Source organism: Cibotium barometz, chromosome 23 (assembly GCF_041138505.1).
Source record: "Cibotium barometz isolate CiBa-2024 chromosome 23, ASM4113850v1, whole genome shotgun sequence".
NCBI lineage: Eukaryota > Viridiplantae > Streptophyta > Polypodiopsida > Cyatheales > Cibotiaceae > Cibotium > Cibotium barometz.
This window is the reverse complement of record NC_141068.1, coordinates 21,283,278-21,309,657: the sequence shown is the minus strand read 5'-3', so window position 1 is coordinate 21,309,657 and position 26,380 is coordinate 21,283,278. Positions and strand designations below refer to the sequence as shown.

The window sequence follows — 26,380 nt, the reverse complement described above, 5'->3', positions numbered from 1 at the left end:
AGATGGAGAATTGTTTCATCATGCGCTCCACAAACACAACAATCTGAAGATGTCACATGGTGCCTTGCCAGGAAAGAGCCAACTGGCAGAACAGCCAATAGACATCGCCATAGAAAAAGCCGACATTTTTACGGCATCTTACTGCTCCATATCATCTTGAGCCTTTTCTTCCACCAAGCCAAAGGCTTATGCATTCTCCAAGCATCATTTGCATAATCATGAACCCAAATTTCAGGAAGGAGAAAGCCATAGACTGTATGCACCGAGAGCTGTAGCAGAGACAAAGGACCACGAGTAAGTATGGGCCTATGCAAGCTCCAATCGTGCAACCTATCCGACTCTTCAAGAGCGGGAAGAGGCTCAAAAGGGGCCAACAAACTCTCAATCTTTTCCCATAGGGGACGGTAATGATGACTTAGGCCAAATTTAGGACAAGCATCTATAAAAGACAGAACATGGCCACTATCATCTAGCACATCTGCAATGAAATAGACACCCTTTTTGGCAAGGAAATAAGCTTTTCTAGGCTCTTGCACAGCCAAAGGTCGCTCAAAAACTCTACTCCAATGAATGCTTTCCAAACGCAGTGAATTACAGTTAGTATTCACTCGAGGAGTCCAGCCGAGAAACTGTGTAAGCTTTTTCCATGCCAAAATTAACTTTGTGGAGAAAGGACAACCAGCAATCTTGCCTTCAAAATGGCCAAACACAGCATCCCAATGCGTGATGGTCCAGTTGCCAAACGATTTAGTGGACATCTCAACACACATATCTGCCAACATAATCGCCCAAGGCTGCCTCTGAGATACAAATTCCAACAGCAAGGTGGACTTTCGTGCCAATGCATGAAAGTGTATATTAAGGATATTCAAGCCTCCATGCTGTTTGGGACTACATAGCTTCTTGAGCGAGAGAAGGTTAAGGCCCCTCTTAGCATGTTTGGTTTTCCAAAAAATGCTCATGGCTGAAGACATAAAACGATCAATGTCCACTTTTCTCCACATTATTAGTGGCAAAAAGAATTGAATATATGCCATGACAATAGCCTGTACAATCCTTAAACGAACATGCAATGGCCATGTAGAAAGCTTCCAGTAATTAAGTTTCTGATTCAACCGTTGCATCACCCATTGAGTCATTTGCTGATTAGAAATATGCCATCCCAATGGGTAGCCCAAGTGTCTGACTACATGCATTTGTGAAGGAATTTCACCTGGCCAAATTAAACTATGCCAAGACCGAGCATCAAGAGCCAAAAGTTTAGATTTCTGAAAGTTAACATAAAGGCCAGCAGCTTGCCCAAACAGCTCTAGTGCCTCCATTAATCTTTGCACATCCGATTGCGTATTGCGGGGCATACAAAAAGAATCATCAGCATACGCCTGTGCTAAAAATTGTTTGCCATTGGGCAATTGCAATCCATGAAGCACATCGGAAGCTGTCAAATGATCTAGATATGTAAGCAAAGGATGAGTAGCCACAGCATATAGCAACGCACTCAGAGGGCAACCCTGTCTTACAGATCTTTCTAATTTCCAAGGGTCGGTAATCCGAGAGCCAAGTATCAAAGAAGCATCACTATCACTGTAGAGGAAGTACACAACACGTTGCAACTTTAAACCAAAGCCCAACTGGGCCATAGTCATGGCAACAAAGTCCCAGGAAACTGTATCAAAGGCTTTTTCAATATCAATCTGAAGCACAAGTACATCCTGTTTAGTATACTTGGCATATTCCATACCAATATATGCATTAGCCAGATTGTCATTAATCTGCCTACGAGGAATGAAACCATATTGAGCAGGATGTAATCCATCATGCAGAAAACCTTTAATTCTGTTCGCCAGCATTTTAGTAACCAATTTATAAATAACTGGCATAAGAGTGATAGGACGCCAATGCGAAAAGGATTCACAAAGATGTCTTTTAGGAAAAAGCTTGACTAATCCTTGCTTCCAAGACATTGGCAAACAGTCATCTTGCCATGCTTTATTGATCATGAATAAGATCACCTCTTCCAGAAAAGGCCAGAAGGCAATAAAAAATTCCAAAGTCAAACCATCCCAGCCAGGTGATTTGCATTTACCCATCGAACGCAAGGCTTCCTTTAATTCCTCTTCTGAAAAAGGTTCCTCTAATACCATTGCATCGGCGGGCGAGATAATAGGTTGCACATATTGCAAAAGTTTACAACGGGCCTCTAAAACCTCTGGAGAAACTTCCGAGTTCGAGGCAAAAAGAGAAGAGAAATAGCATTTAGCCAAATCAGCCAACTCTTGCATAGAATCAGACCATTGGCCATCTGACTTTTTAACTCTGCGAATATTCTCTTTCTCCCTGGACTGATGCAAACTTTTGAAAAATTGTTTAGAAGAGCAACCTTTATCTAGCAATGCCCTTTGACGAGAGCGAACCATCCACTTTTGTAATTTACGCTGCTCGTTTAGCATAATAACATTCTTTGCCTGCAATAAATTATCTTGCTCACACTGTAGGAGAAGCCTTTGTTGAGCAGTAGCAGTGAGGCATTCACATGTTTGTTTTGCCTGCAAGACTGCTTCACGAATATCATGCATATAAGACCGCCCATAGTCAATAATCACAGCTTGCATGCGATGAACAAAATGGAACCACACAATATCAATGTCCTCATAAATCTGATGGTAAAGTGGTACCAAAGCATGGAGAACCATTTCTTTAAAATGATCATGTTGCAAATAGCTATGATTTAAGATGAGCAGTCGAGCCCGGGAAGCCAAAAATTCATCACATGGCATATCTGTTCTTATCAGTTTAATATCAGGCCTCACACACACACACACACACACACACACACACACACACTCACTCACACACACACGCGCATGCACCTGGACACACCTGTAGGCCACGCACACCCACATGCACTCATTCGCCTGTTCATGCATGCCCCATTTGTGCACACTTGATGCAGGCATGCACGAGCGTGCGCGCGCGCCCGCACACACACACACACATTTGTCTGCATGTATGCACACACTGATGCTTATTTTCCCCTCAACTTTCCATGTTTATTGCAGTTGGGAGTGAGTGAGAAAAAGTTAACAAGCATCACACAAACTGTGCAACGCTACGGAAACCTTATTGGGTTCGGTTAGTGCACCTTTCTCTGTTGATCATGTGATGTGCTTCCAGCTGTGGGCTATCCATTTAACAACTGCATTATACCTTAACTTCTACAGTGGCAACAGATTCTGACATGAAAAAAGTGGTAATTTTCAGTGGAGCGTTTCTCTCTTGGGGTTCGGAACCCAACCTCTTTTCTTGCTGGGGCTATGGTAGGATTCCTTTTGCACTCTTTGCCTTAGGATTCTGAAGATTGGTATTGGTGTACAAAGACTTGTAAGTTTTCTAGGTCACTTACTTTGTCATTTTTATCACTTCTCTAGGGGGTCTCTCCACAGAAGTTCTTCACCGGTGTGTGTTTAGGCGCACTCATTACAGTGTCGCTTCAGGTACAGTTTAAAAACTTGCTCCTATCTTTTCTTCACTGAGAAAGCACACAAATCAATGTTACTCAGGCAAGTAGTCTTATGAGAATGTAATCACTAATCACTTGCATACCTCTTCAATAGGTCAACACAGACTTGATAACCATAAGGGGTCAGTAATGGTCTTCAAGATGTAACTCAAGATTTATGCAGTATTGGGGTTAGCTAGAACTTGATTAACTGCTTTCTTACAATGTGTATAGTGAAATCTTTTTTTTGCATCTTGTTACTGGTTCATCCAAACAACTTGTCTTATGCCACAGCTCGGGGTGGGATTTGTATTACGTGAACGCCCAATGGCAGCTTTGGCTGGAGTTGCAGCTGTTGTGGTAGTTTCTTACAATACACTCAATGACCTCTTTTGATGTTTGAAATATTGTTGGTGTTTATCTGAGGTCTCGGAAAGTTGTGATTATTTGCTTTCAAATCAAATGCTATGTATTTTGATATAAGAATTTGTCACAGGGTGTGTGGACTGTACTTCCTTATGCAACAGCAGGAATAGCATCAATCGTATTCATTGTTCGCAACAAAGTGACTCGGCAACATTCCTCAAGATCTTCAACAGAAAGAGTATCAGAACAGTAGCTGAGGCTAAATGCAGTGTGTGGGCATTGGGCTGCTATACTCAACAATGAAAGAGAAAAGGCTCAATGACTGTTGATTTTTCGAACCTCCATACGAGTGACTGATGCCTGAAGTTTTGTATTGATGAGCTTCATATAAAAGCTCGCAGAAAGCTACTTCTGAATGTACATGGTGGTCAGCTTTATTGCGGCTCTTACTGTATGTAACATATCATGTCTTGGGCTTGTTTTGACTTACATTGCTAGCCCTTAATTTCACTGTACAATGTTGGGGAGCAGTCTTCTATTCTTGGTAGTATAGTCACCATTTGACTCTGTATTTGCCATATGCTTTAGGAATCAGTCAGTACAGTTCAACGTGCTACAGGAGATTTGTAAACTGCATCGAATTAGCATGCGTTGTCTGCATAAGGATCAACCAATACATTTAACTTTCTGTAAACTGCATCTCAACTTTACTTTGCCGCCAGGCTACTGATCTTCGATCAAGTGGTGTGGTATGAGCCCATCATGTCACTAGCATCGTCTTAACACAAAGCATGACAGATGAAGTGCATATCCCATGCGTCTTTCCATAAATGTTCTTCATGTAGGATTCGAACTGTTTATTCTGGCCTGCCCAAAGCTCACACACTAGGGCTTTCTTTCCAGCAATTTTAGTAAGGTCTTTCTTTACAAGAATCTTGACTGTGATGAAGTAAAGATAAATTCTGATTGGAGCGCCAAGGTCCAGTACACCACCCAACTATTTCTCGTCATGTTCTTTCAAGCATGATCTCATTCATGGAGCCCATCACCCTTTTCCGGATGCCTTCCCACCCTCTCACCCTCAATCTGGAATGCTGGTACAAGGCCTGACCTACTTGGACGGGCTGGATGAGAGCGACAAAATAGAGCTTACTGAGCAAAGACGGAGAACTGCTTGCCTATCCACTGAAAGCTGTGACGTTATCGCCGCCGGCTTTGCTATTGCGCTTGATTGAACTTTGTCCTATTAGGTATTTGCATTGAACCTTGGTGAGTGGGAGTGAAGGGATGCTACTAACCCAATGAAAAGCATGGCTTTCTTTAGTTATACTGTGCGGAACGCTAGGCATCTTGTCTTGGGACACACTCAGAGAGTCTCTACTCTGAGATCTCATAGGGAGGCTTGTAGTATCACACCTAACATTCTGAGGACTTTTTGGCGGAGGTGGTGGCACTCTTAGAGGAGGACACAAATATCCTCCCTTCTTTGGCTTTCTCTACTTGGTGGTTTGCCACCAACCATTGGAGATCGCCCATCATCTCGGGATGTGTAGGAGCTTCAGAGATAGTTTGCCATTGCTTATGGGAGAGTGGAGGTAAGCAAAGAGGATTTTGAGTGCGATAACACATCTCCTTGAAAGGATGAGAAGGGACGCTTACATTTCTTTTGGTGTTATCATTTGGTTGACACAATCAGGCCCACAACTTAGGTATGAGGAGAAAGACGTGGATTTGGTCATTATGAGCAGTTAGGGAGTTGCTCGATGCTTGTCGGAGTCAAGATACGTCACACCTGCACATAGGTTGGACTATAAGAGGATACAACGTGCTGTGTATTTAAGAGAATATTGACAAGTAGTAGCATCTTTCACATCACAAAAACTTTAAAACTCAAATTGCATAATAATAGAGATAGAGAAGAATTATGTATCACCCACACCTGTATGCTCCTTTGACGAGAGCTTCGATGGCTGATTTGGAACAGCTAAGATGGAGGTTATATACTAGTAGAAGCTAGGTAGTAAACTCTTGCCGTCATAGTTGGAACTTGGTGCCACAATCCATGGCATAGACTTGACTGGGCTCCCATGGTTGTCAAGGCTCATCTTAGGTCCGTTCGGGCCTTGCAATGTTGGGACATAGTTTCCAAGAGTAAAGTCTACATACTCATGTGTCAACCGTTATGAGATAACATTTAGTGTAGCGTGTAGCCTATTTGACAGTGTGCCAAATTTTATCGAAGACCTCTCTAAACCATTTGGCCTCCTAGGCCACCTTCTTGTATGAATTCAGGAATGTCATTAGGTGTCCATGTTACTTAACCAAACATGAGCTAATCAGTGCCTAGACAATACAACATGAGGGTGGGGTATCAATATCCACAACTCTCAATGTCCACCCGAAGGTGTACTATCTCTATGATCAATGCTAAGTCAGTGAAGACACTTGATGAAGATGCTGCTACATTTGGTCCTTGTTGCTGAGAGCCTTTGTAAAGATGTTTGCACAATTCGTTGTTGTTGGACAGTTCACCATCTCGACCTCCCTAAACATGATACGCTCGTTCACAAAGTGATAATGAGTCTCAATGTTAGTTGTGTGAGCATGAAACACAAGATTCCGAGCAATGACCATGGGTTGTCATATTGTAACTTTGTAGGTTGCTTTTGTATCTTGTAGAACCCTCCTCATCCATAATGCCTCATGTTATTCAAAGCATGTAGCTTTGTCCTCTGCCTTTGTTGATGAGAGTGCAACAGTGGCCTATTTCTTACGGATCCAAGAAATGCATCTAGAATTAAGAAAAAACAATACCCTGTTACTAAGCACTTGGTGCTGGAATCACTCGCCCAATCTGAGTCACAAAAGCCATTGATGGTCTTGCCCGCAGCATAGGTGATGTCGTATTCCTGAGTACCTTGGATGTATTGCAACACACCCACACACTTGCTTTCCAATGATTTTGCAGGACTTGTTGGAGAACCTGCTCAAAACACCAACATCGAAACTTATGTTTGGTCTATTATTTAACATGAAGATAAGACTACCAAAAAATTTCGTGTACAAGGTCTCATCTAGAAGGTTTGAAGTGCCTTTGAGACGAACAACTTCAAATCAACCTCCATTGGGGTATCAATTGCCTTGCATTTCGGTCATGCCAAATGCCTTGAGTATCTCACTTGCATATTTCTACTGAGAGATGAAAATGTTACCTGGCTTCTCTTAGATCTTGGTCTCTAAACAATAATGCATTAGCCCAAGGTCTATCATCTTATACTGTGCACTAAGTATTTGTTGTGTTTGTGATATCTTTTTTTAGTGATCTCAACTGTCAAGACGAGGTCATCTACATAGAGAACAATGATAATATACTTTCTTTACTCACAAAAGACATAAATTTGTATCTGAAGGATTGTTTAAGTGACCAATATTCATACAATAAGCATTGATTCTTTGGTATCATGCTCGTGGGGTCTGCTTGAGCTGGTAGAGTGTCTTTCATGATTTGTTAGCAACTACGTAGGATTAGCATGGTTTTACTTGATCGACCTATCGTAAGGTGCTTTGGCATCTTACTTGCTTGAACGGACACTTATCTTATGTAAGACAATATTGGAATGTCTAAGCGGCCTTATAAGGACTTCATGTGCATACTTGTTGAAAACTAGTAATAGAGATAAGACCATTTTTTAAGTTTAGCCGGTCTTTTGTAAAAAATAGTCACCTATATATGTGTCATTTTTGACACTAAGTAGTACACATTCATTCCCTTGCAATCGAATACTTGTGAGCTCTTCTCTTCTCTATTCTTGTTTGCTTGTATGTTATTGGATCGTGCTTGCTTGATGGATGCATGCTACATAGGTTTGTTTTGTAGGTTTTCTCTTGCATTAGCTTTCTCTTCTTTTTTCGCCTTTTGTGAGAGAGAACCATCGCAAAGACTCTTTTCTTTTTTTTTCCATCTAGGCATAGAGAGCTCTTCCTTCATCCTAGGAGCATTATGGTGTGACAAATGTGAGGACATGACATACAAGCTAGTGTACCCCCACAACAAGAAGTTGCAATTGTGGCTCTAAGGCAAGGCCCACATGAAACATGCTTCGTTGCAAGCTCTTGACTTAAACATATTTCAACGGGGAGTAGCCTGAGGCTTCACATTGTTCATTCATCCATTCCAAGTCATTGGGATTACCCAATATTACTCGGTGTTGATTAGAAGGTCACACTCTCAAAAACGTATCATTTTGGAGTCTTAGACATGTGTAGTTTGTTATTTTTTATTTTGATTTGAAGTTTATTTTGCATTAGAGCATTCTATTTACATATCTTGGAAGGCATAAATCATAGTTTCTTAGTGATTTGCATAATTTTGGAGCTCAAAAGGCTTAGATTTTATTGCATTAAGCCAAGGAATAGCTTTGCAATTATTAGGAGTGAAATTCACTTTGAAAACATGAGCATTAAGCTTCATTAGGTGTGGATTAGAGTGGAATAGCTCATTAACTAAAAACAAAGCCAAACAAGCTCTCAGGTTGGAAGGTCCCATGAAAAAAGGTGCGAAGTGAAACATGTGAGTCAACACATGTGAGCCTAGAGATATGAGTTGTGAGCCTAGAGACGTGACCATAAGTCTAGACACGTGAGACGTGAGTCAACAAATGTGAATCACCAAACAGTATACCTAATATTGTACCAACTAGTTATTACTACTGTAAAGACTTGCAAAGATATATATACTCCTGTTCTTTAAGGATTTTTTAATCATACAATCTATATCGCCTATAATTTTTAAGGAAAATTCTTGTCCTTTATAATTATTGGTGCATTAAAGCATAATTATTGCCTAATAATTATACACCAACCTTATCATAGGCCTAGTGCATAAAATTATGTGTCCCAAGTAGGCATGTTTCATAAAAATAAAGTACGTGAGCCTAGTTTATATGAAAAAGTGAGTCTATAGACATGAGTCAATTGACTGAGTCAATACACGTGAGTCTAGAGGCGTGAGTCGATAGACGTGAGTCAACACACGTAAACCTAGAGATATGAGCTTAGAGAAAAATCAAAAAAATTAAAACTCATTTAAAAAGAATGTGTGAAAAAATTGTAATCAGTTTCAGATCTACTTCCAAAAAGCACTAAAGATCGTTTCACTAGAGTGAAACCCTTGAGGCAAATATGATATGGACTAATTATTGGAAACAATAATACAATTGAATATAGTGCATCAAACTACACTTTCTTAAACCTACCCAGGATTCAATCCTAGCAAATGACCAACACTAAGTAGAGTTCTCCCTGGATAAGAAGACAAAACTCATTTGGATCTATCTCTAGAGCAAGGAGCTTTGGGACGAAATGAGCCAACTAAACACACGTAAGCAGAGGAACACCTAGAAATAAGAGTTGCCATGGTCCTCGGACTCTCTGATTCACAAACAGCTCTGTAAACATCACTCTAAACTTCATGAAAAGGGCACTAAACCAAAAGGGCACTAACCATCCTATCTTTAGGTGAAGCTCCCATCAAAGAGTAGGAGTAGGACCAAAAACCTCAAGGTTTATTCCCTCAGGAAGTTGTCGAACCATGTTTGATGTGCCCAAGCTGACCAAGACCAACAATAAAAAAATCCAACAGTTGAAGTTATGATAGTTGGGACATGTCTCTTATTGTATCATTAGGGATGAGTGTTTTACAAAACATCCAATAGCAAGCATAAATATTGCAAGCAAGACTCAGTTTTTTCTACATGAGCTCATTATAGAAGTGTCTTCGCATGGGACCAAGTTTAAGTTCTTTATTCGGACGAGGAACAAGAAATACGGGAAGGATAAAGAGCCAATTTTTTGGACTACCTCAAACAATAGGGATACTTAAGGACATTTATATAATGTGTCCTCAACGCAGCGAGTCTGCAGCCTCAAAGCTAGGTTGGGAAGAGCACAAGTACCATTGGAAACAACACAACCCAACCTCATGAGGTAAGAAATCTATAACCTTGAAATATAGAGTTTCATGCAAGCACTCTCTTTTTTTGTTCCACCGCCTATACAGGAATATGTAGAAGACATGCTTAGGATAGTGTATGAAATGGGAAAGGGGGTTACCACAAACATAATACCGAGAGGCTCAGAGTTGGGTAAAACAAAGCCAATCCACATCTCAACGATGATGAGCAAATTTAATGGAACTAGAGATCCCATTCTAGAGAAGTTTGATCAAATTTACTAGGCCATGGGAAGGATTAATGATCCCACCAAGATCTGTTCATTTGGGCTTGCTTTGCAGCAAATTAGGCCAGTCGTTTAGGTCTCTAAACCCATATGAAAAGGCAACTACAAGATCTTGAGACACACATTTATTAAGAGATTCTCGCCCAGTGGAGCTAGATGGAGTCCCATCACATAGATCTATAACCTTAAGCAAGAGGAGGGAGAAACGATGTGGGACTATATTGCTAAAGCTAAGTATCTTTGCATGAGATGCAACCCTCTTGAGAGATTAGATGACTATCGCACTCATCGATCGGTCTCAAGAGTAAGAGGCTTTATGACCATCTCTATAGGTCTAGACACTTTATATTTGACGAGTGTTGCCATGAGGCAATAGATCTAGTAGATAATTTCCTAGACAAAGATGTAGAAGTTCTTCGCTTCTTGAACCAAGAGATAGGGGATGCATTATCCAAAAGGATACCAAACTAGTACACCAGCTAGAGTCCTAGTCAAGGACATGAGCATGGATGAGTTGGCAAAAAATCTACTCAACTGATTAGGCTAGTAGTGGTAGGGTCAACCCTAAGGGCAACCTCAAGGCTAATCCCAACTAGTTTCTCAAGCGAGGCACCCACATTTACTTCACAGAGAGAGATGTGGTATAGTGTGAAATCTATTGCCAAAACCATACAAGCACGGAGTGTCCATTGCTAAGGCCTAGATAACAACAGTATTATGCTCATTGCTAGTGGCATGGGAACCACGATACAACCCATTGTTGGTACCAGGGAAACTCGACACCACAACCTATGCTCTTGGTGCCTAGGTAACCACTAGTCCTAATCGTTTGTATACAAAATTCTTCTCAACCGCCACATAACCCAGTGTCTATTTATCTGACCTCTATATCAAGAGGTATATATAAACTACCACCAATGCCATACCCACCTCCAGTATTATCATCCTAGCCACACCGGTGCCTTCTAGAACCTCATCATCGATACAATAGTACTTGTCGATGACTTTGTTTTAGACTTTGAGAGTCTAAAACAAAACTATGACTCATATAAGCAGTCTGATTCATATGGATATCCATAACAGTCCCCAGCCATTCATATGTACAAAGCTATGGTGCAATAAAGAGAGAGACTTTAAGAACATGTCGTGCATGCCACCTCTCCAATGCCTTCATATTGCAAGGGCCCATATATGTTGTTGAATTGTCCTCATAGAGGCATTGCACTAAGTACCCCAACTGTATTCCTGAATTGAGTGTCAAACTCCAATGTTATTCCATATGGAGGCACATATTACCTAGGGAATTTACTTTCCACATAGAAAGGGGACGTCACTTGCGTGCATGAAACTCATAAAAACCCCCTATTTAATCCTCTAAAAAATAAAGTATACCCCTTTCTAAGCATATGAGTCCCAATTATGAAATTGAAGTACCCCCTATTTACGGTTTAAAAATCAAAAAGCAGATATTGATGTTATACATGTGACAAGTTACAGCCCATGTAAGTAGCATGGATGTAAGTGCTAGAAGCACAAAGACCTACATGTACTCTCCAAAAATTGTTCCATGTGTGGTTAGCTTAAAAGAGTAGTAAACTAATCAAGTTTTCAAACTACACCCCTAGATCACATATTGTAAAGTACAAGAAGAAATTAAACCCCTATACTTTCATTCTCCCCTACTTTGTTGAGGTGTGCTGCCATAGAGCACATGTAGAGGTAGGGAGTAAGTAGGTGCCATATGGAAAAAGTGGATTATCCAACATGCATGGACCAAGCAGAGATGTACTCTACCCATATAAAAGTGGATTATCCAACATGCATGGACCAAGCAGAGATGTACTCTACCCATATAAAAGGGGTCATTTTCAAGCAATGAAAGTACAAGCACATCTCAAACTTCTCTATGAGTGCAAGTTAATTAAGTGAAGTTAAAGAGAAGCTCAACAACTGTGATCTCAAATCTCTTGGCAACTGAAGTTAAAGAGAAGGTCAACAACTATGATCTCAAATCCCTTGGCAAGTGTATGTTAACGAGAAGGTTAACCACGAAAGCTTCTTTGCACACATTTCTTCCCTACTTATTTAGGAAAGTAAAACTCATTAGGAAATGAGACAAGTGCAAGGATTCAAGTTGGAAGAGATGGATGTGTGTATTTCAATAATTGTCTATGTATTTCCAGTGTGGATGGGATAAATGAAGGATTTTAAGTGAAGCTCATGGTAATTCCATAGCTAGATATCCAAGCTGCATAAAGACTTACATGTTTATAAAGAAGAGTTTATTTTGGCCAAGACTTAAAAAAGATGTATTGAATCATATATGACAATGTATGGTGTGCCAAAGAGTCAAAGCTGACGAACGAGTAAAGTTATGTGGAAGGTTACACCCTTTGCACATTCCTTATATGAAATGGGAATGTATAAGCATGGACTTCATCACTGGGCTACCTTCAGTTCTAATAGGTTAGACTCTACTTTTGTGGTAGTAGACAGACTTGCCAAAGTTGCTTGCCTTATTCTAGTAAAGAATACCTACATTGTACTTGATGTTTCCAAAGTCTTCTTGAAGTATATATTTAGATTACATGGGTTGCCAAGAAGGATTATAAGTGATAGGGATTCTAAGTTTACATCCATGTTTTGGATGCATTCTTTGAAGTAGTAGGAACATCTCTAGATCTCAGTACTGCCTACCACCCCAGAGCGATAGTCAAACAAAGAGAGTGAATCAATGAATTAAAGACATTCTTTGATCCTAATGTGGCAGAGAACCCTGAAAATGGCCAATTTACTGCTTCTAATTGAGTTTGCATATAATCATACTTCACATCATCATTTCATCAGGATGTCCTTTCAAAGCTCTTTATTGATATAATTTCCTCACATCATTAACTTGGCTAGATCCATTAATTAGGGTTAAGGTATCGAAACAAATGCTTGATAAAATAGATTATTAGATTCAGTCCACTCGAAAGGACATTAAAGCTACCTAGTTTATGCAAAAACATTAGGCTAATAAAAGGAGGTTTGATAAAATGTTTCAAGAAGGGGACATGGTGTTTCTTCATGTACAACCCAAAAGGAGTTTATTATCCTTAGGGGAAAACAAAAGTTATCTCCAAGGTACTATGGACCCTATGTAATTATAAAGAATGTAGGAGATTAGTCTTATGAACTCTTACTACCCGTGTATTTGAAGATTACACAATGTATTTCACATGACTCTATTCAAAAAACATGTATTTCATATCACTCTAGTCAAAAAATATGTGCCAAGTCTTACTCATATTTTGGATGATGAGCAAGTTGCCTTCCTAGTTCAAGGACAATTGGAACTCCAACCTAAAGAAATTTTAGATGCTTGAGAAAAGGTCCCTAGAAGCAAAGTACTTAGAGAGTGTTTTGTCAAGTGACATATCTATCCAATGGAAGATGCCACTTTGGGAGATAGAACAACCCAATTTCCGAGATGATGACATCTCAAATTTTGAGTGGGGGAGGATGCAAGATCCCTCCCCAAGAGTAAATGTAAAAATTCTTACATTTTATCACGTGAAAATCTTGAGAGAGAAAATTATTCTAGAGAGCGAATGTTGATTTTTGAAAATATGTTTGAATGGGATTCTTGCTTTTGACTTTGATAACTCACATGTTCAGCCAAAGTGCAAAACTAAAGTCATACTGACAAAAAGGAAACTTAAGTCAAAAATTAGCTCTCACAAGAGGGCAATGGTGGTTGCTCCTCTTTCCACAAAAAAATGACATGTAATGTGTTCCTCAGAGCTTGCTTGCTAAAATGCTTGTAAAATAGCTTAAATGAGCTTTACCTTTTAGGGTTTCACTTGGGGGGTTGAGCTTGAGCTTAAAAAATATATAAATGTGGCCTCCTCTAGTTTCAAGCTCCTTTGATAAGGGTTTGTCCAAATATTCACTCTGTCTCACTTAGTGCTCTCCAAATGAGCTAAAAATGGTGAGTTCTACCTTATCAAATTGTCTTTCTTAATGGTGAGCGCTACCTTATCCACTTCTCTTTCTTAATGGTAGCTCCTTATCCACTTCTCTTTCTTAATGGCGGCTCCTTATCCACTTCTCTAATGGTCTAAAAGAGTAATTTTTTTCTCTCATTTGTGTGTTCTAGAATAGTGCAATTATGAATCTCCTTGGTGTTTCTTCTTAGAGCTCACCATAGTGTTCTCTATATTACGAATGTTAAAATTACAGCAATGTGATGAGCTATGGTGGATCAAATGCTAGAATCAACATCATTAACAAAGTGATTAGATGATAATTAAGATATAATTAGTGAGTAATTAACTAATAGCATAATGTAGGCATGGATAATCAAAAACCGGCAAATTCTCATTAGGCCAATGCCTCAATTTATAGAGTTTACATCCAAGCATCTAATCCCACTGATTTCTCCTTGATTCATCTCTTTTCCTTGATTCACTCCATCTCTTTTGCTTGATTCTCTCCACCTCTCCTAGAATATCTCCACACCTCCTAAATCTTCTCATGCTACCCTTTATTCTCTCTCCCAGTAGATTCTTCTCACCTTTTCACAGGTTCTCTCACATTTACACATTTTCTTTTACAGCCTCTAGCCAAGGGCTTGTTCCCGCACACACCCTATTCACTTGTATATTTCAGCACCTCCCCTCAAGTGAATACTCCTAGCACACTTGGACTCTATACCAAGTTTCTCTCTTACTTGATAGTCCGCGACCAGTGCCTCAAGTCCCTAAACTCATAGTCCTTGATACTCTCTCTCTCTATGTGTCCAAGGCTACTACAAGTGCTCGCGACCTTGACTAAAGTGCTCACATATACATCTACCACGTGGCCTACATCATCGGTGGCTTAGAGGTGGTTTTACTTTGTTGGGGTAGGTTACATTGGGTTGTGGGGTTTCTCTCTCTCTCTTTCTCAGAAACGATGATCCGACTCCTCTTCCTTGGAGCCTCCATGAAGTTTGCCGATGTCGTTCCTTCTCCACTGGGTTTGTTGTTCTAGCCATGTGACCTTGCTTTCCACAATTGTGGCAAGTGAAGGTCCGTCCTCCTACTCTGCCTCTTCCTCGTCCTCGTCCTCGAGAGAATCCTCCTCGGGTGAAGAATTCCTTTTCTTCTCCTGTTGTTGAGTCGAGCCATTTCTTCTCTTTGCCTCTTCTCTCTTGCTCTAGTAGAGCTCCTTCTATCTCGTGTAGCTTCAATTCACGTACATTTTTTAGTGTTGCTACAATGTTTTCATATTCACCTTTGTCCACACTCTTCAGAAGCACTGCTTGTGCCTCATCATCTTCTACCTTTTTGCCAATATCTGCCAGTTGTTGCTTAATGCTTTTATATCTGTTCAAGTGTGTGATTAAAGGTTCACTTTCCTTCATATCCAATTTGTAGAATTGCATTAATAGATTTATCTTTGAATTTTTAGCTTGTGTGCCAAATAATTTATTGAGTTCATCCCATGCATCTTTTGCCCATTGTATCCATGTGATGTGATGAATGATTTCATCATTTAAACTGAGTGCAATAAGTCCCAATGCTTTTTCATTCCTGCTCTTCCACTCATTTTTCCCTCTTACCTCTGGGCATTCATCTCTTCCCTCAACTAGCCCCCACAAATTTTTCCTCATGAGCAGATACATGGTTTTTGTCTGCCATGTGTAAAACTGGTCCCCATTAAATTTGGCTATCTCTTGTGCTATACTCATGATAATGTGAAGGGGGTCTTACCTCTTGATCCAATTTCAAGATTCAAGGGCAGTGTCTACCCTTTTACAACTCAATCTGGTGTTTAAGAGATGATTACAACAGATTTATCAGCATAAAATCACCAAAAATTACATTAAATCAAGGGTAACCAATTTGTATGGAATGGTTGGAGTATCAAACCATCTCCGAATTGCAATCTAAAGTTATAGGGATCTGTATCGTTAATTTGAACCCTCAATTGTACCAAAATATAGTGATTAGTACTGATTAATCATCGATTAGCAAATTAATCCTCTGTTTTGTATGCAAAAAATAGAGTATGCGGGGAGCCCAGATCTGAGGCCTTAGAGTTCAAATGAGCTCAAATCCTTTCAAAGCCATCAATAGCAATTAGTCTAGTAGAGGATTAAGCCAAGAAACACAAGATTTGACCAAACATTGAATGCTTAATCTCTGTTTTACCAAAGTCACCTGCAAATTTGATGAAGAGCTTGGATCTCACTGTAGACTTGATCAAATCAATTTCTGACTTCACCAGCTTGTAGAGCATGCTTGAAAACCCCCGGGGCTAAGAGGAATTAGAGTCATTGCAATTGATGAAGAAGAAATCTCATTTTTCACTCACAAAAAACAGGCGTTAGCGAATCAACGAATTTTCGGAGTTCTACGTGGTGGTTTGACATTTCGTCTTGATGGGCTGAATCATGGGATGATGGTTGTATGTGGCTAGAAGCAATGGGCCTAATTTGATGTGTGCAAGGAGATAGAGCTCCTCCACCAGCTGGGGGTACATAAGGCTTCTTGAAAATAACTAAAAAATTGATTATTTAAATTGATTATTTTTTAATTATCTACTAATCCTAATTAACTAGATAATGGGCTCATAAACTTGATGGATTCTAGGCTTGGCTCTGATACCATGTTAAAATTACAGCAATGTGATGAGCTATGGTGGATCAAATGCTAGAATCAACATCATTAATAAAGTGATTAGATAATAATTAAGACGTGATTAGTGAGTAATTAACTAATAGCTTAATGTAGGCATGGATAATCAAAAACCAGCAAATTCTCATTAGGCCAATGCCTCAATTTATAGAGTTTACATCCAAGCATCTAATCCCACTGATTTCTCCTTGATTCACTCCACCTCTTTTGCTTGATTCTCTCTCCCAGAATATCTCCACACCTCTCCCAGAATATCTCCACACCTCCTAAATCTTCTCATGCTACCCTTTATTCTCTCCCAGTAGATTCTTCTCACCTTTTTACAGGTCCTAAACCATGTGTCTGAATGTGGTTAGGTTATTTGCTAACACAAACTAGATTATCATCATGTACTTGATAACCTCAACACATCAACATGAGATAATACAAGCCACACACAACACTATCCGAAACCATGTGTCTGAATGTGGTTAGAATATTTGCTACCACAAACTAGATTATCACCATGTACTTGATAACCTCAACACATCAACATCAATTAATTCTCTGCTTGTATTGTAGCATATCAAAATTAAGATCAAATAATGGCCTCTCATTAGTCTTAAAAAAAGTAACATCATTATCACCTTAAGGCTTTCTATTCTAGTCAATTCTTGCTTTCTTTAATAATAACTAGGTGGAGTGTAGTTCAGTCTTTCAACTTGTTCTTGTAAACTCTTAATGCACATTTCTTGCTTTTGTTCACAAAAATCAAGAGATTTGGCTTCTTTGGTCTTAAGTTTGTTATACCAAGGTCCTTGAATATAATTTTCTCCTTTTTATGAAGCTTCTTTACATGGCTTTGTATATGCAAACCTTTTATTGTCTTTCTTATAGAGCCTATTACATGTTACATTAACATTACTTGTCCTTGCATCATGCAAAAAGTGTCTATACAAATTTTGTCATGTTGGACTTACTGAAGCGTTATTACTTGATCGTTTACAATACCTCAGTATACCATCTTCACCATCACTAACATATTAAATAAAGATGAATTTTGGAATGGATGATTTTATGAACTAAAGAGTCTTGAGGATATATAGAAAAACCCACTCAAAGATATTAAAGAAAGATAAATTTTGGAATGGAGGATTTTCATCAACTAAAGGGTCTTGAGGATATATACAAACACCCACTCATATATCAAACACCCACTAAAATATCACCCATTAAAAAGCGCTAGCTCATCCATCGTGTCCTTACTCCGTTTGTCACACCAGAATTCTCTTTGCCAATGGATTGAAGGAAGATCTCTTTATGCCTAAATAAAGGCAAAAAGAGAGTCGTCTTTACAGTGCTTCTCTCTCACAAGAGGCCGGGAAGAAAAGGAGGCTAATGTAACTATAGGGGAACCTACAAACAAACTTAAAGATTGCTTCATGTGTGTATACTCCTCCAAACTTGGAGATTGTTTCAACTCATTCCTTCTTTGACTTTCTTTAGTGCTTTCTTTATATTTACTTGGCAACCCTTTTATTGGGTAGTCAAGATCATTATATTATTGATGCATGGCAGCAAACTTTACCCATTGTTGCAATGGAGTTGGGTAGCCTCTCAGGCTCAAGGGATTTGGTATTATCAAGCACTTCGGATAGAGATAGTGTGGATCCATGGATGGTGGGGCCAAAGAATAAGCTACAAATGTGATTTGATGCAGTTCCATGTGATGGTGGGGCCAAAGAATAGGCTACAAATGTTCCTCATGATTTGATGCAGTTCCATGTGATGGGTTATACCATGGGTCATGCTTGTGTTTGCCATGGTCTCCCCATCCAGAAATGTACCTGGATAGTTGTTGATGTTGATGAGGCTTAATATAGGTGCTTGAGATATCATTGTATATTGATGTGTCTACTAGATGGAGAGCTTGTGTGTATATTACAAATGTCATCATACATGGGCATGGGGAAAAAGGTGTGCCCCCTTCTCATGAAAATTCCAACACACCACTTTCTTAAACACTTATTGGCCTACTTTCTTTGACTCTTACACATGGTTTAAGATAGGGAATTGAATTTTGATATGTAATGAGGCTGGTAGATAAGGCAAGTGTGAATGAGGTTGGGTTGTCTATGAGAATGGAAGAGATTAGGACACCTACTCTAGCATGTATGTTGGTAAATTGCAAGCGATGGGTGGCTTTCCACAGACATGGTCGAATGTATCCAAGAATGCCTTGAGCCTCTTTTTGTGTAAGTTTTCCCCCTTTCCAAAATAGGGGAAACACTTAAGATAGTCCACTAAGTCTTATCTTGGAGAAAATTTCCTACTCATCGACACCTTGACCATGCAGAGATTCAAGGATACGATTCATAGTAGGTAAGACCTAATTCTATCTCGCAGGGGGAGCGTGGTCTTCTACTAATCAAATCACCCATAGGGCAATTGATCATAAATTGGGCAACTACTAGACTTGATTTCTAGAGGCAACGCTTTTTTCCTCATCTTATGTAAGGCACAGCCACTAGCCTAGTCTTCTAGAATAGAGTTGCCCAAGAACCTATTTATCTAGCGTAGGGCTTTCACTTAATCTGTTGGAAAGCTACCCGACTAATCGGGTCCACCCGTTCGTAGGATGGTGCCGTCGGGGCATTCCATCCTCCCACTTTCCACCCTACTCACGCGTCAATTTATTTTCTAATTAATCCTACCACACTGTTTGACATATATAAACATGTTCCTTAATTAAGGCCCTTTTCACAAGGTTTGTTAAAACAGCCTTTTTACACAATACAATCATGCCAAAGACAAGATTTATAAAAACAAAGTTTAAACATGAATCAATTTCATACAAGCCAAACCGGCTCTCTTAATCTTTTCCTTTATACCGCCGATGATCTAGAATTCGGCCTTCCAGCCTCTACATGCTGGGCATAACCCTACGGGACCATACACCTCATCGTCGGCCGCTGGCGAGGACTCAAGCCGGCCTGTCGCCCTCTCAGGCTCCATCGCTCGATCCTCCCGCCCCTCAGAGAGATGTCTGCGCACTAGGGTGGGCTAATTCACCGCACTAGCCTGGGCCCTCAGAACTAGGCAGCATCATCACAATCACTTGCCTCAATCGGCAAACCTCATTCTCCCAATGGTATGAGGGATACCATGGGCCAACTCCGGGCCTTACTAACATCTCCGCCGTCTGGCTACACAAGCACAAGAACGGGGTAGCGTCAAGGCAGGGAGAAGTTGTACCTGTATCTTAATTTAACCAAGATAACAATCCATTTACTCACTAAACCATATGACTAGGATCCATGTCACCTTCTTTAAGAAAACAATCTTTTTCACAAAGATTTTAGCATTTCAACTTGAGATTACGATAAGACATTCTTTATTAAGGCGTATGCTATTACTTAAAAGAATACAAACTTTAAATACTAAATCAATCAAATAAATCACTATTAACAATTAATAGAGAAGTCGGAGCCATACCTCAACTCCTAAGAATGATATATAATTGAAAAACAAAATATGTATATACCTCATAGAAATTTGTCGTTTATCGTTGCCTTTGCTCGTTATTAACAAGAGCTTTAGAATATAGATTCTTCTAATACCTTCTCTTATGATTGAAATCATCCAATCATCTCCAAGCTTTATCTCCTCTTACTCATACTGTGACTCTTCTCTCCTTCTAAGATCTATGGCAAAATAGCCTTCTCCTACAGGGCTACGGCATACTATTCTTTCTCTAAAAGAAAAGCTATGGAGTTTTGGTCTCTTCCTCCGAAAGACTATAGCAATCTAAGCTTCTTTTCTGAGATATTAGATAAGAATGAAGGGATATATGCATCTCAAACTCTAGGATTACCTTGAGGCTACTTGCTGTCTTCTCACAGTTTTCTCTATGTAAAGACCCTGACAGAAACAGCAAATTGTTTCGGCCATAACTCTCTGATAAAAACTCAGAATATGGTCATATAACCAGTCAAAAAAACGGGAAGGCATCTGGTCTACAAGCTTACGCGGGAAGAATAGGCAAAAACGTCTGTATATAGCCACAAACCCGCCATCTTTAGAAACGCGTTATTTTTCCACATTTTTAGTATGCATGGACTCTAAATGTGTAAAAGTACTCTAAATATGACCTTTTATCACCTAAACTCAAAATTCTATTTTTGGGAATACTTATCTCTTAATAGAACTATTCTTATGTTCTTATTTCTTTTAGGATTTTTGGAGCTAATATTTTTATTCTAACACTTTCCTAATGTTTCTAGCCTTGTTGTCTCACTCTTCTCTAATTACACTCTCTTTCCTTATTGAAATCTATATTAAAAGAGACACATACATATATGGCTAGGGAGGGACCTTACATTTTGAAAAGTTGATATCTACTCCACCCACTTGCTTGAAGATGACGATGTGATGGAATGAAGTGAAGTATTACAGAGCTTATATGACTTCAAGGTGAAATTTTAGATTATTGAGATTTGTTGAACTTGACATCATGTGATTTTGCATTGACATCTAGGGTATCTTTACCTCACGTGATTTTAACATGGTTGGAGTAATGTTTTGCATTGTGGAGAGAGATGCGAAGGTCGATTTTGCTAGCTTCAGTTGTGTTGTCAACTCTTCTCCTAGGCTTGCTCTCTTCTTGGAGCAGGTTTTCATGCTCTCTCTCTCTCTCTCCCTCTCTCTCTCTCTCTCTTCCCTTCTCTATCTTTCTCTCCTCTAAAATAAAGTAACAAAAAAATGTTTGATGATGAGACATCAGGGGTATGCATTACCATGTGGCACACACAACCTCTTTTTTTCAAGTTCTTTTTTGGGTAATGATGTGGCACTGTGGCCTACATTTCCACATGGCATTACAACCCTATTTTTTTTCTTCAAGTTTTTGGTGTATGTGAAAATTTACTCCAAGGGAGGGGGTGTTTCAAAAATTTAAAGGACCAACAAGGGGAAATTTTTCAGGGCGGATAGTGTGCATGCATGGCTATGGCTATGTTATGTATGTACTATGTGCATGTTTTATTTTTATTTTATTTTGGATTTTCAATATTTTAATCACTCCCGAGAATTTATGTATACAAAATTAATAGGAAGTGCTAAATTACATATGTATAATGGCTAAAAGCCTTAAGGTCACTGTCATTGGCTTTGTTGGAACACTTGATTGAGCTTTGTCTTTTTTGTTCTACTGGCAAGTTGGTATTACGACGTGGCTCACACGAGTGGTCTGTGAGGATGAGTATTAATCTTGTGCTAATTCGCTCTCTAATATTCTATCCTAATGCATGTGGGTGAGCTTGTATGAGTGTTGTGAGAGGTGAGAGGGGGGATGAGGACTTCTAGTGCAACATGGCAGTGTGACAACGCTCATGGGAGAAGGCGACAAAAATCACTAACCAAGGAGGGAGGGGGGCATAAAGACCTTGAAAGTTACAAGGTGGGCCATTGGAAAGATCCCCACGACGGTTGTAGCTTGCTAAGGTTATCTCTTATGAATGTGTTTACAGGAGAGGCTGAAACAGGCAATAACATTTTTGGCACCGTTGCAGGGGGAGTAATCCTTTAGCTTTTTGGTTGCTTATTCTCTAATTATATGCATAACCCATGATTTGGCCTCTTTGTCTCCCCCTGCCTCTAGAGTGGCCTCTTTCTTTCTTTTTTTTGTACATTTGATTCTCCTATTATTGTTTTGTTGTTGCCCATGATTTCTGTTTCCACCAAAACAACCTTCACCTCAACCTTTGGATGATAATCTGGCTCTACCTCTACATGTAGGCTGAATAGAAGTTCATTTGAATTTCTAGAGGATGAACCTCCCCCAATATTCATCTCCTCTCACGGGCGAGAAGAGCAATTAGTTCCTAAAAATCAAGAAAGTTCTCTTGAACTATAATGGAGGTTTGAAATTGGTTGGATTCTTTGCCAAGACCATTCAAGCTCACCAAAACCATATCATCAACATCTAATTGTGATCTAATAAATACAAGGACATTTGCAAGCCCTTTAACCTTCACTAAGTAAGTAATCATTTATACTCAGCTTTTCTCTAGTCACATTATGCAGCTCCTGCTTTAGCTACATCTTTCGGGCTTGGGTGTTTGTGATGTACATCTTTACAAATGTGTCCCAAGCCTCCTTAGGCAGTTGTGCATCCTATATATGTAGAATTATAGAGTCTGTCACATTGACAGACAACTAGTATAGTACCTTTTTGGCTTTTTCATGCGATGCTTTATATGCTTGTACTTGCTGTGGGGGGGGTTGATTTTTCTTCAACAATCTCCAGCTCCTTTTTATCACCTATCCCAATATCATTTTTCCATAAGGAAATTGGTCATTCTAGACTTCCATGCTTGAAAGTCAAATGCCTATATATGGCTACCCTTTCCTCATCCATGCATCATCCAACAATTGCCTCATTAATAGGATGATCTATGGGCTAAAATTTGAGATGACTTTCATCCAGTATGTGGTAGCACTTTTTTGAGCATTCATTTGCTCCACATATGTTTTTTCAACATTGTGTAAATGTAGGGAGTATCAAAGATATCCTATAAGCATACATTTTAATATTTTTTACATAAAATCATGGGCTCAACTAAATCCTCAAAAAAGAAAGCATCTCTAGTCACCAAAATATGCTTTGTGGCCAGATATCCTTTGCTTTTTGGGGATGTATTCCACAAAAATACATTTTACTGCCTTATTATCTAGCTTATTGCATTGTTCCTCAGACACCTAAAAACACACAAATGAGCAACATAGAACTTCTTACCATTCCAATCTTCATAAGGGATAATTGTCTGCAAGGCCTTGGTGGGGCATTCGCTTAGCACATAAGTGGCACACATAACTACCTTTAACCAAAAACCATGAGACAAATCCTGGCCTTTCTCCATGCAACATGCCATCTCTAAATCTTGGTCTTTAATCATGCAAAGTGCCATGAGAGATCTATTCTGCTTCTTAACCACACCATTTTGCTGAGGTGTATAAGGTACTATGCATTAATATTTTATGCCTCTTTTGGCCATATATACATGAAACTCCTTTGACATATACTCCCCCCATTTTATGCCTCTTTTGATCATACATACATGCCTTTCTTGACCATATATACATGAAACTCCCCCCTTGATATGTGAAGAGTGCTAACTTTACATACATATACATTTTCAACCATAGAAGCAAAGTATCTAAAGCATGTAAAAAGCTCTGACTTTGCATTGAATGGATACACCTAGGTGTGCCTTGAGGAGTTATTAATAAAAGTCACAAAGTAGAGATGTCCCTTGATCTATGGTGTCCTTACGGAAGCACATACATCACTATGTATAAGCTATAATTTCTAGACAACCCTAATTGATCCATCTTTTGGGAATGATGCCCATTGCATCTTGCCTAAAATGCACCTCTCACATACATGTTTGATAGGGGCCTCAAGATGTGGCAGCACTGACACCATTTCTTACCTTTTAAGGTGCAACAAAATGCTAAAATGCAAGTGACCAATAGAAGGGTAGAATTAATCTTTTTGGGTTGAGAGAAAGCTAGTTTGGGTCAAGTTTGATAGTCAGAGGTCTATCAAAGTCAGTCAAACAGTTTTGTGGGCTGAAGGATATTTAACAGAGTCAGCTAAGGGCTAACTGATGTTAGATTAGGGATTGTAAGGCTAAATCATTAAGGAGTCTAGGGTGTTTAGGGGTTTTTATGTCTCAGAGGATATAGAAGTGGAGTCAGCTCAGTTTGAACTGAGTTAACGAAGGTCAGATAACATGATCAACATGGTTCTGGACCAAGGGATTTGAGGGTTGGTGGTCCTGAAGGAAAATTTATGAGTCTGGAGGATAAGTATCTAATAGAGGTGAGCAAGAGTTAGCTAAATTAGATAACAGTCAATAGGAGATTAGCTAACTCTCTCAACAGAGATCAGCTAAGAGTCAGCTGGGGTTAGTTTAGGTCAGTAGATGATCAAAGGAGGTCAACTGAGGTGTTGGGATTGGAGATCAGGGTTGCTAAGAGCTAGATCTAACCTAGGAGGACATTTTGGTGGGTCAAATGATTCAAACTGAGAGGGTTCATGTGTTCGACTGTGTTAGTAGAGGTTCAAAGTATAGCTCTAGGGCTACTGGGTGTCCTATGTTGGATGTTTTCAGTGATTTAGAGGCTATAGAGGCATATTGTGTTAGCACTTCACAACGTCACTCATAGCACATGTGCGAGTAATAATTGAATAAGGATTATGTGCCAATCTCTCACTCATAGCACATGTGGTAGTAATAACTGAATAAGTATTATGTGCCAATCTCTCATACCTGTGTCCAACCTATAGAGTCCATGGCTTAAAGTACTAGCAGATACCATTGTGATGTCTCCATCACTCCGATCATGAACTGTACAATAGAACTCAAGTGAGGAAAATAAATCACACTGAGAAGTAATGTGCTGCTAGAACTAGTAAGGTAAATCCTTTTCTCAGGGTGGCTATAAGCCAAGGGAAGAATTAACCCAGTCTTCTAGTAGAGTTATGAGAACAGTAAACACCAAAGAACCATCTAACTAGGCCTTAGCATCCTTTCTAGAAGACTGGGTTGATTCTTCCCTTGGCTTATAGCCACCCTGAGAAAAGGATTTACCTTTACCTTTTTGACTGGTAGCAAACGCATGATATCCAACACGCATAATAGTTCATTCATTAAAAGTAAGGGCATTTGGGTAACTCTTCATCACTCCTGAGCCAAAGTGTACTTGGCATGAATCTAGTAGAGTTATGAGAACAGTAAACACCAAAGAACCATCTAGATAGGCCTCATCAATACATGCCTACTAGGAACTCATCCTTTAAATCTCACTCATTCATATGCTTGGACTCTAACTACTTATTAAGCAAGCTAGTCGTGCATGTGCATATGTGCATCCCTACAACTAATGCATGTGCATGTGCATGTGCATGTGTATCCTTGCATGTGCATGTGCATGTGCATATGTGAATCTAGTAGAGTTATGAGAACAGTAAACACCAAAGAACCATCTAGATAGGCCTCATCAATACATGCCAGCTAGGAACTCATCCTTTAAATCTCACTCATTCATGTGCTTGGACTCTAACTACTTATTAAGCAAGCTAGTCGTGCATGTGCATATGTGCATCCCTACAACTAATGCATGTGCATGTGCATGTGCATGTGTATCCTTGCATGTGCATGTGCATGTGCATGTGCATATGTGAATCTAGTAGAGTTATGAGAACAGTAAACACCAAAGAACCATCTAGATAGGCCTCATCAATACATGCCAGCTAGGAACTCATCCTTTAAATCTCACTCATTCATATGCTTGGACTCTAACTACTTATTAAGCAAGCTAGTCGTGCATGTGCATATGTGCATCCCTACAACTAATGCATGTGCATGTGCATGTGCATGTGTATCCTTGCATGTGCATGTGCATGTGCATGTGCATGTGCATATGTGAATCTAGTAGAGTTATGAGAACAGTAAACACCAAAGAACCATCTAGATAGGCCTCATCAATACATGCCAGCTAGGAACTCATCCTTTAAATCTCACTCATTCATGTGCTTGGACTCTAACTACTTATTAAGCAAGCTAGT

The 26,380-nt window shown here is 39.5% G+C and overlaps 1 protein-coding gene across 1 annotated transcript in view; it reads left to right on the top strand.

The window, feature by feature from the left end:
• Nucleotides 1-4,559, top strand: part of LOC147625735 (uncharacterized) — a 77,792-nt gene extending 73,233 nt beyond the window's left edge. The window contains exons 6-10 of the mRNA XM_086817267.1: nucleotides 3,060-3,132; nucleotides 3,262-3,317; nucleotides 3,429-3,494; nucleotides 3,794-3,859; nucleotides 3,996-4,559. Of these exons, the coding sequence (XP_086673393.1) occupies nucleotides 3,060-3,132; nucleotides 3,262-3,317; nucleotides 3,429-3,494; nucleotides 3,794-3,859; nucleotides 3,996-4,118 (384 nt within the window). The 3' untranslated portion in view covers nucleotides 4,119-4,559. The remainder of the gene's footprint in view (nucleotides 1-3,059; nucleotides 3,133-3,261; nucleotides 3,318-3,428; nucleotides 3,495-3,793; nucleotides 3,860-3,995) is intronic.
• Nucleotides 4,560-26,380: the final 21,821 nt, after the last annotated feature.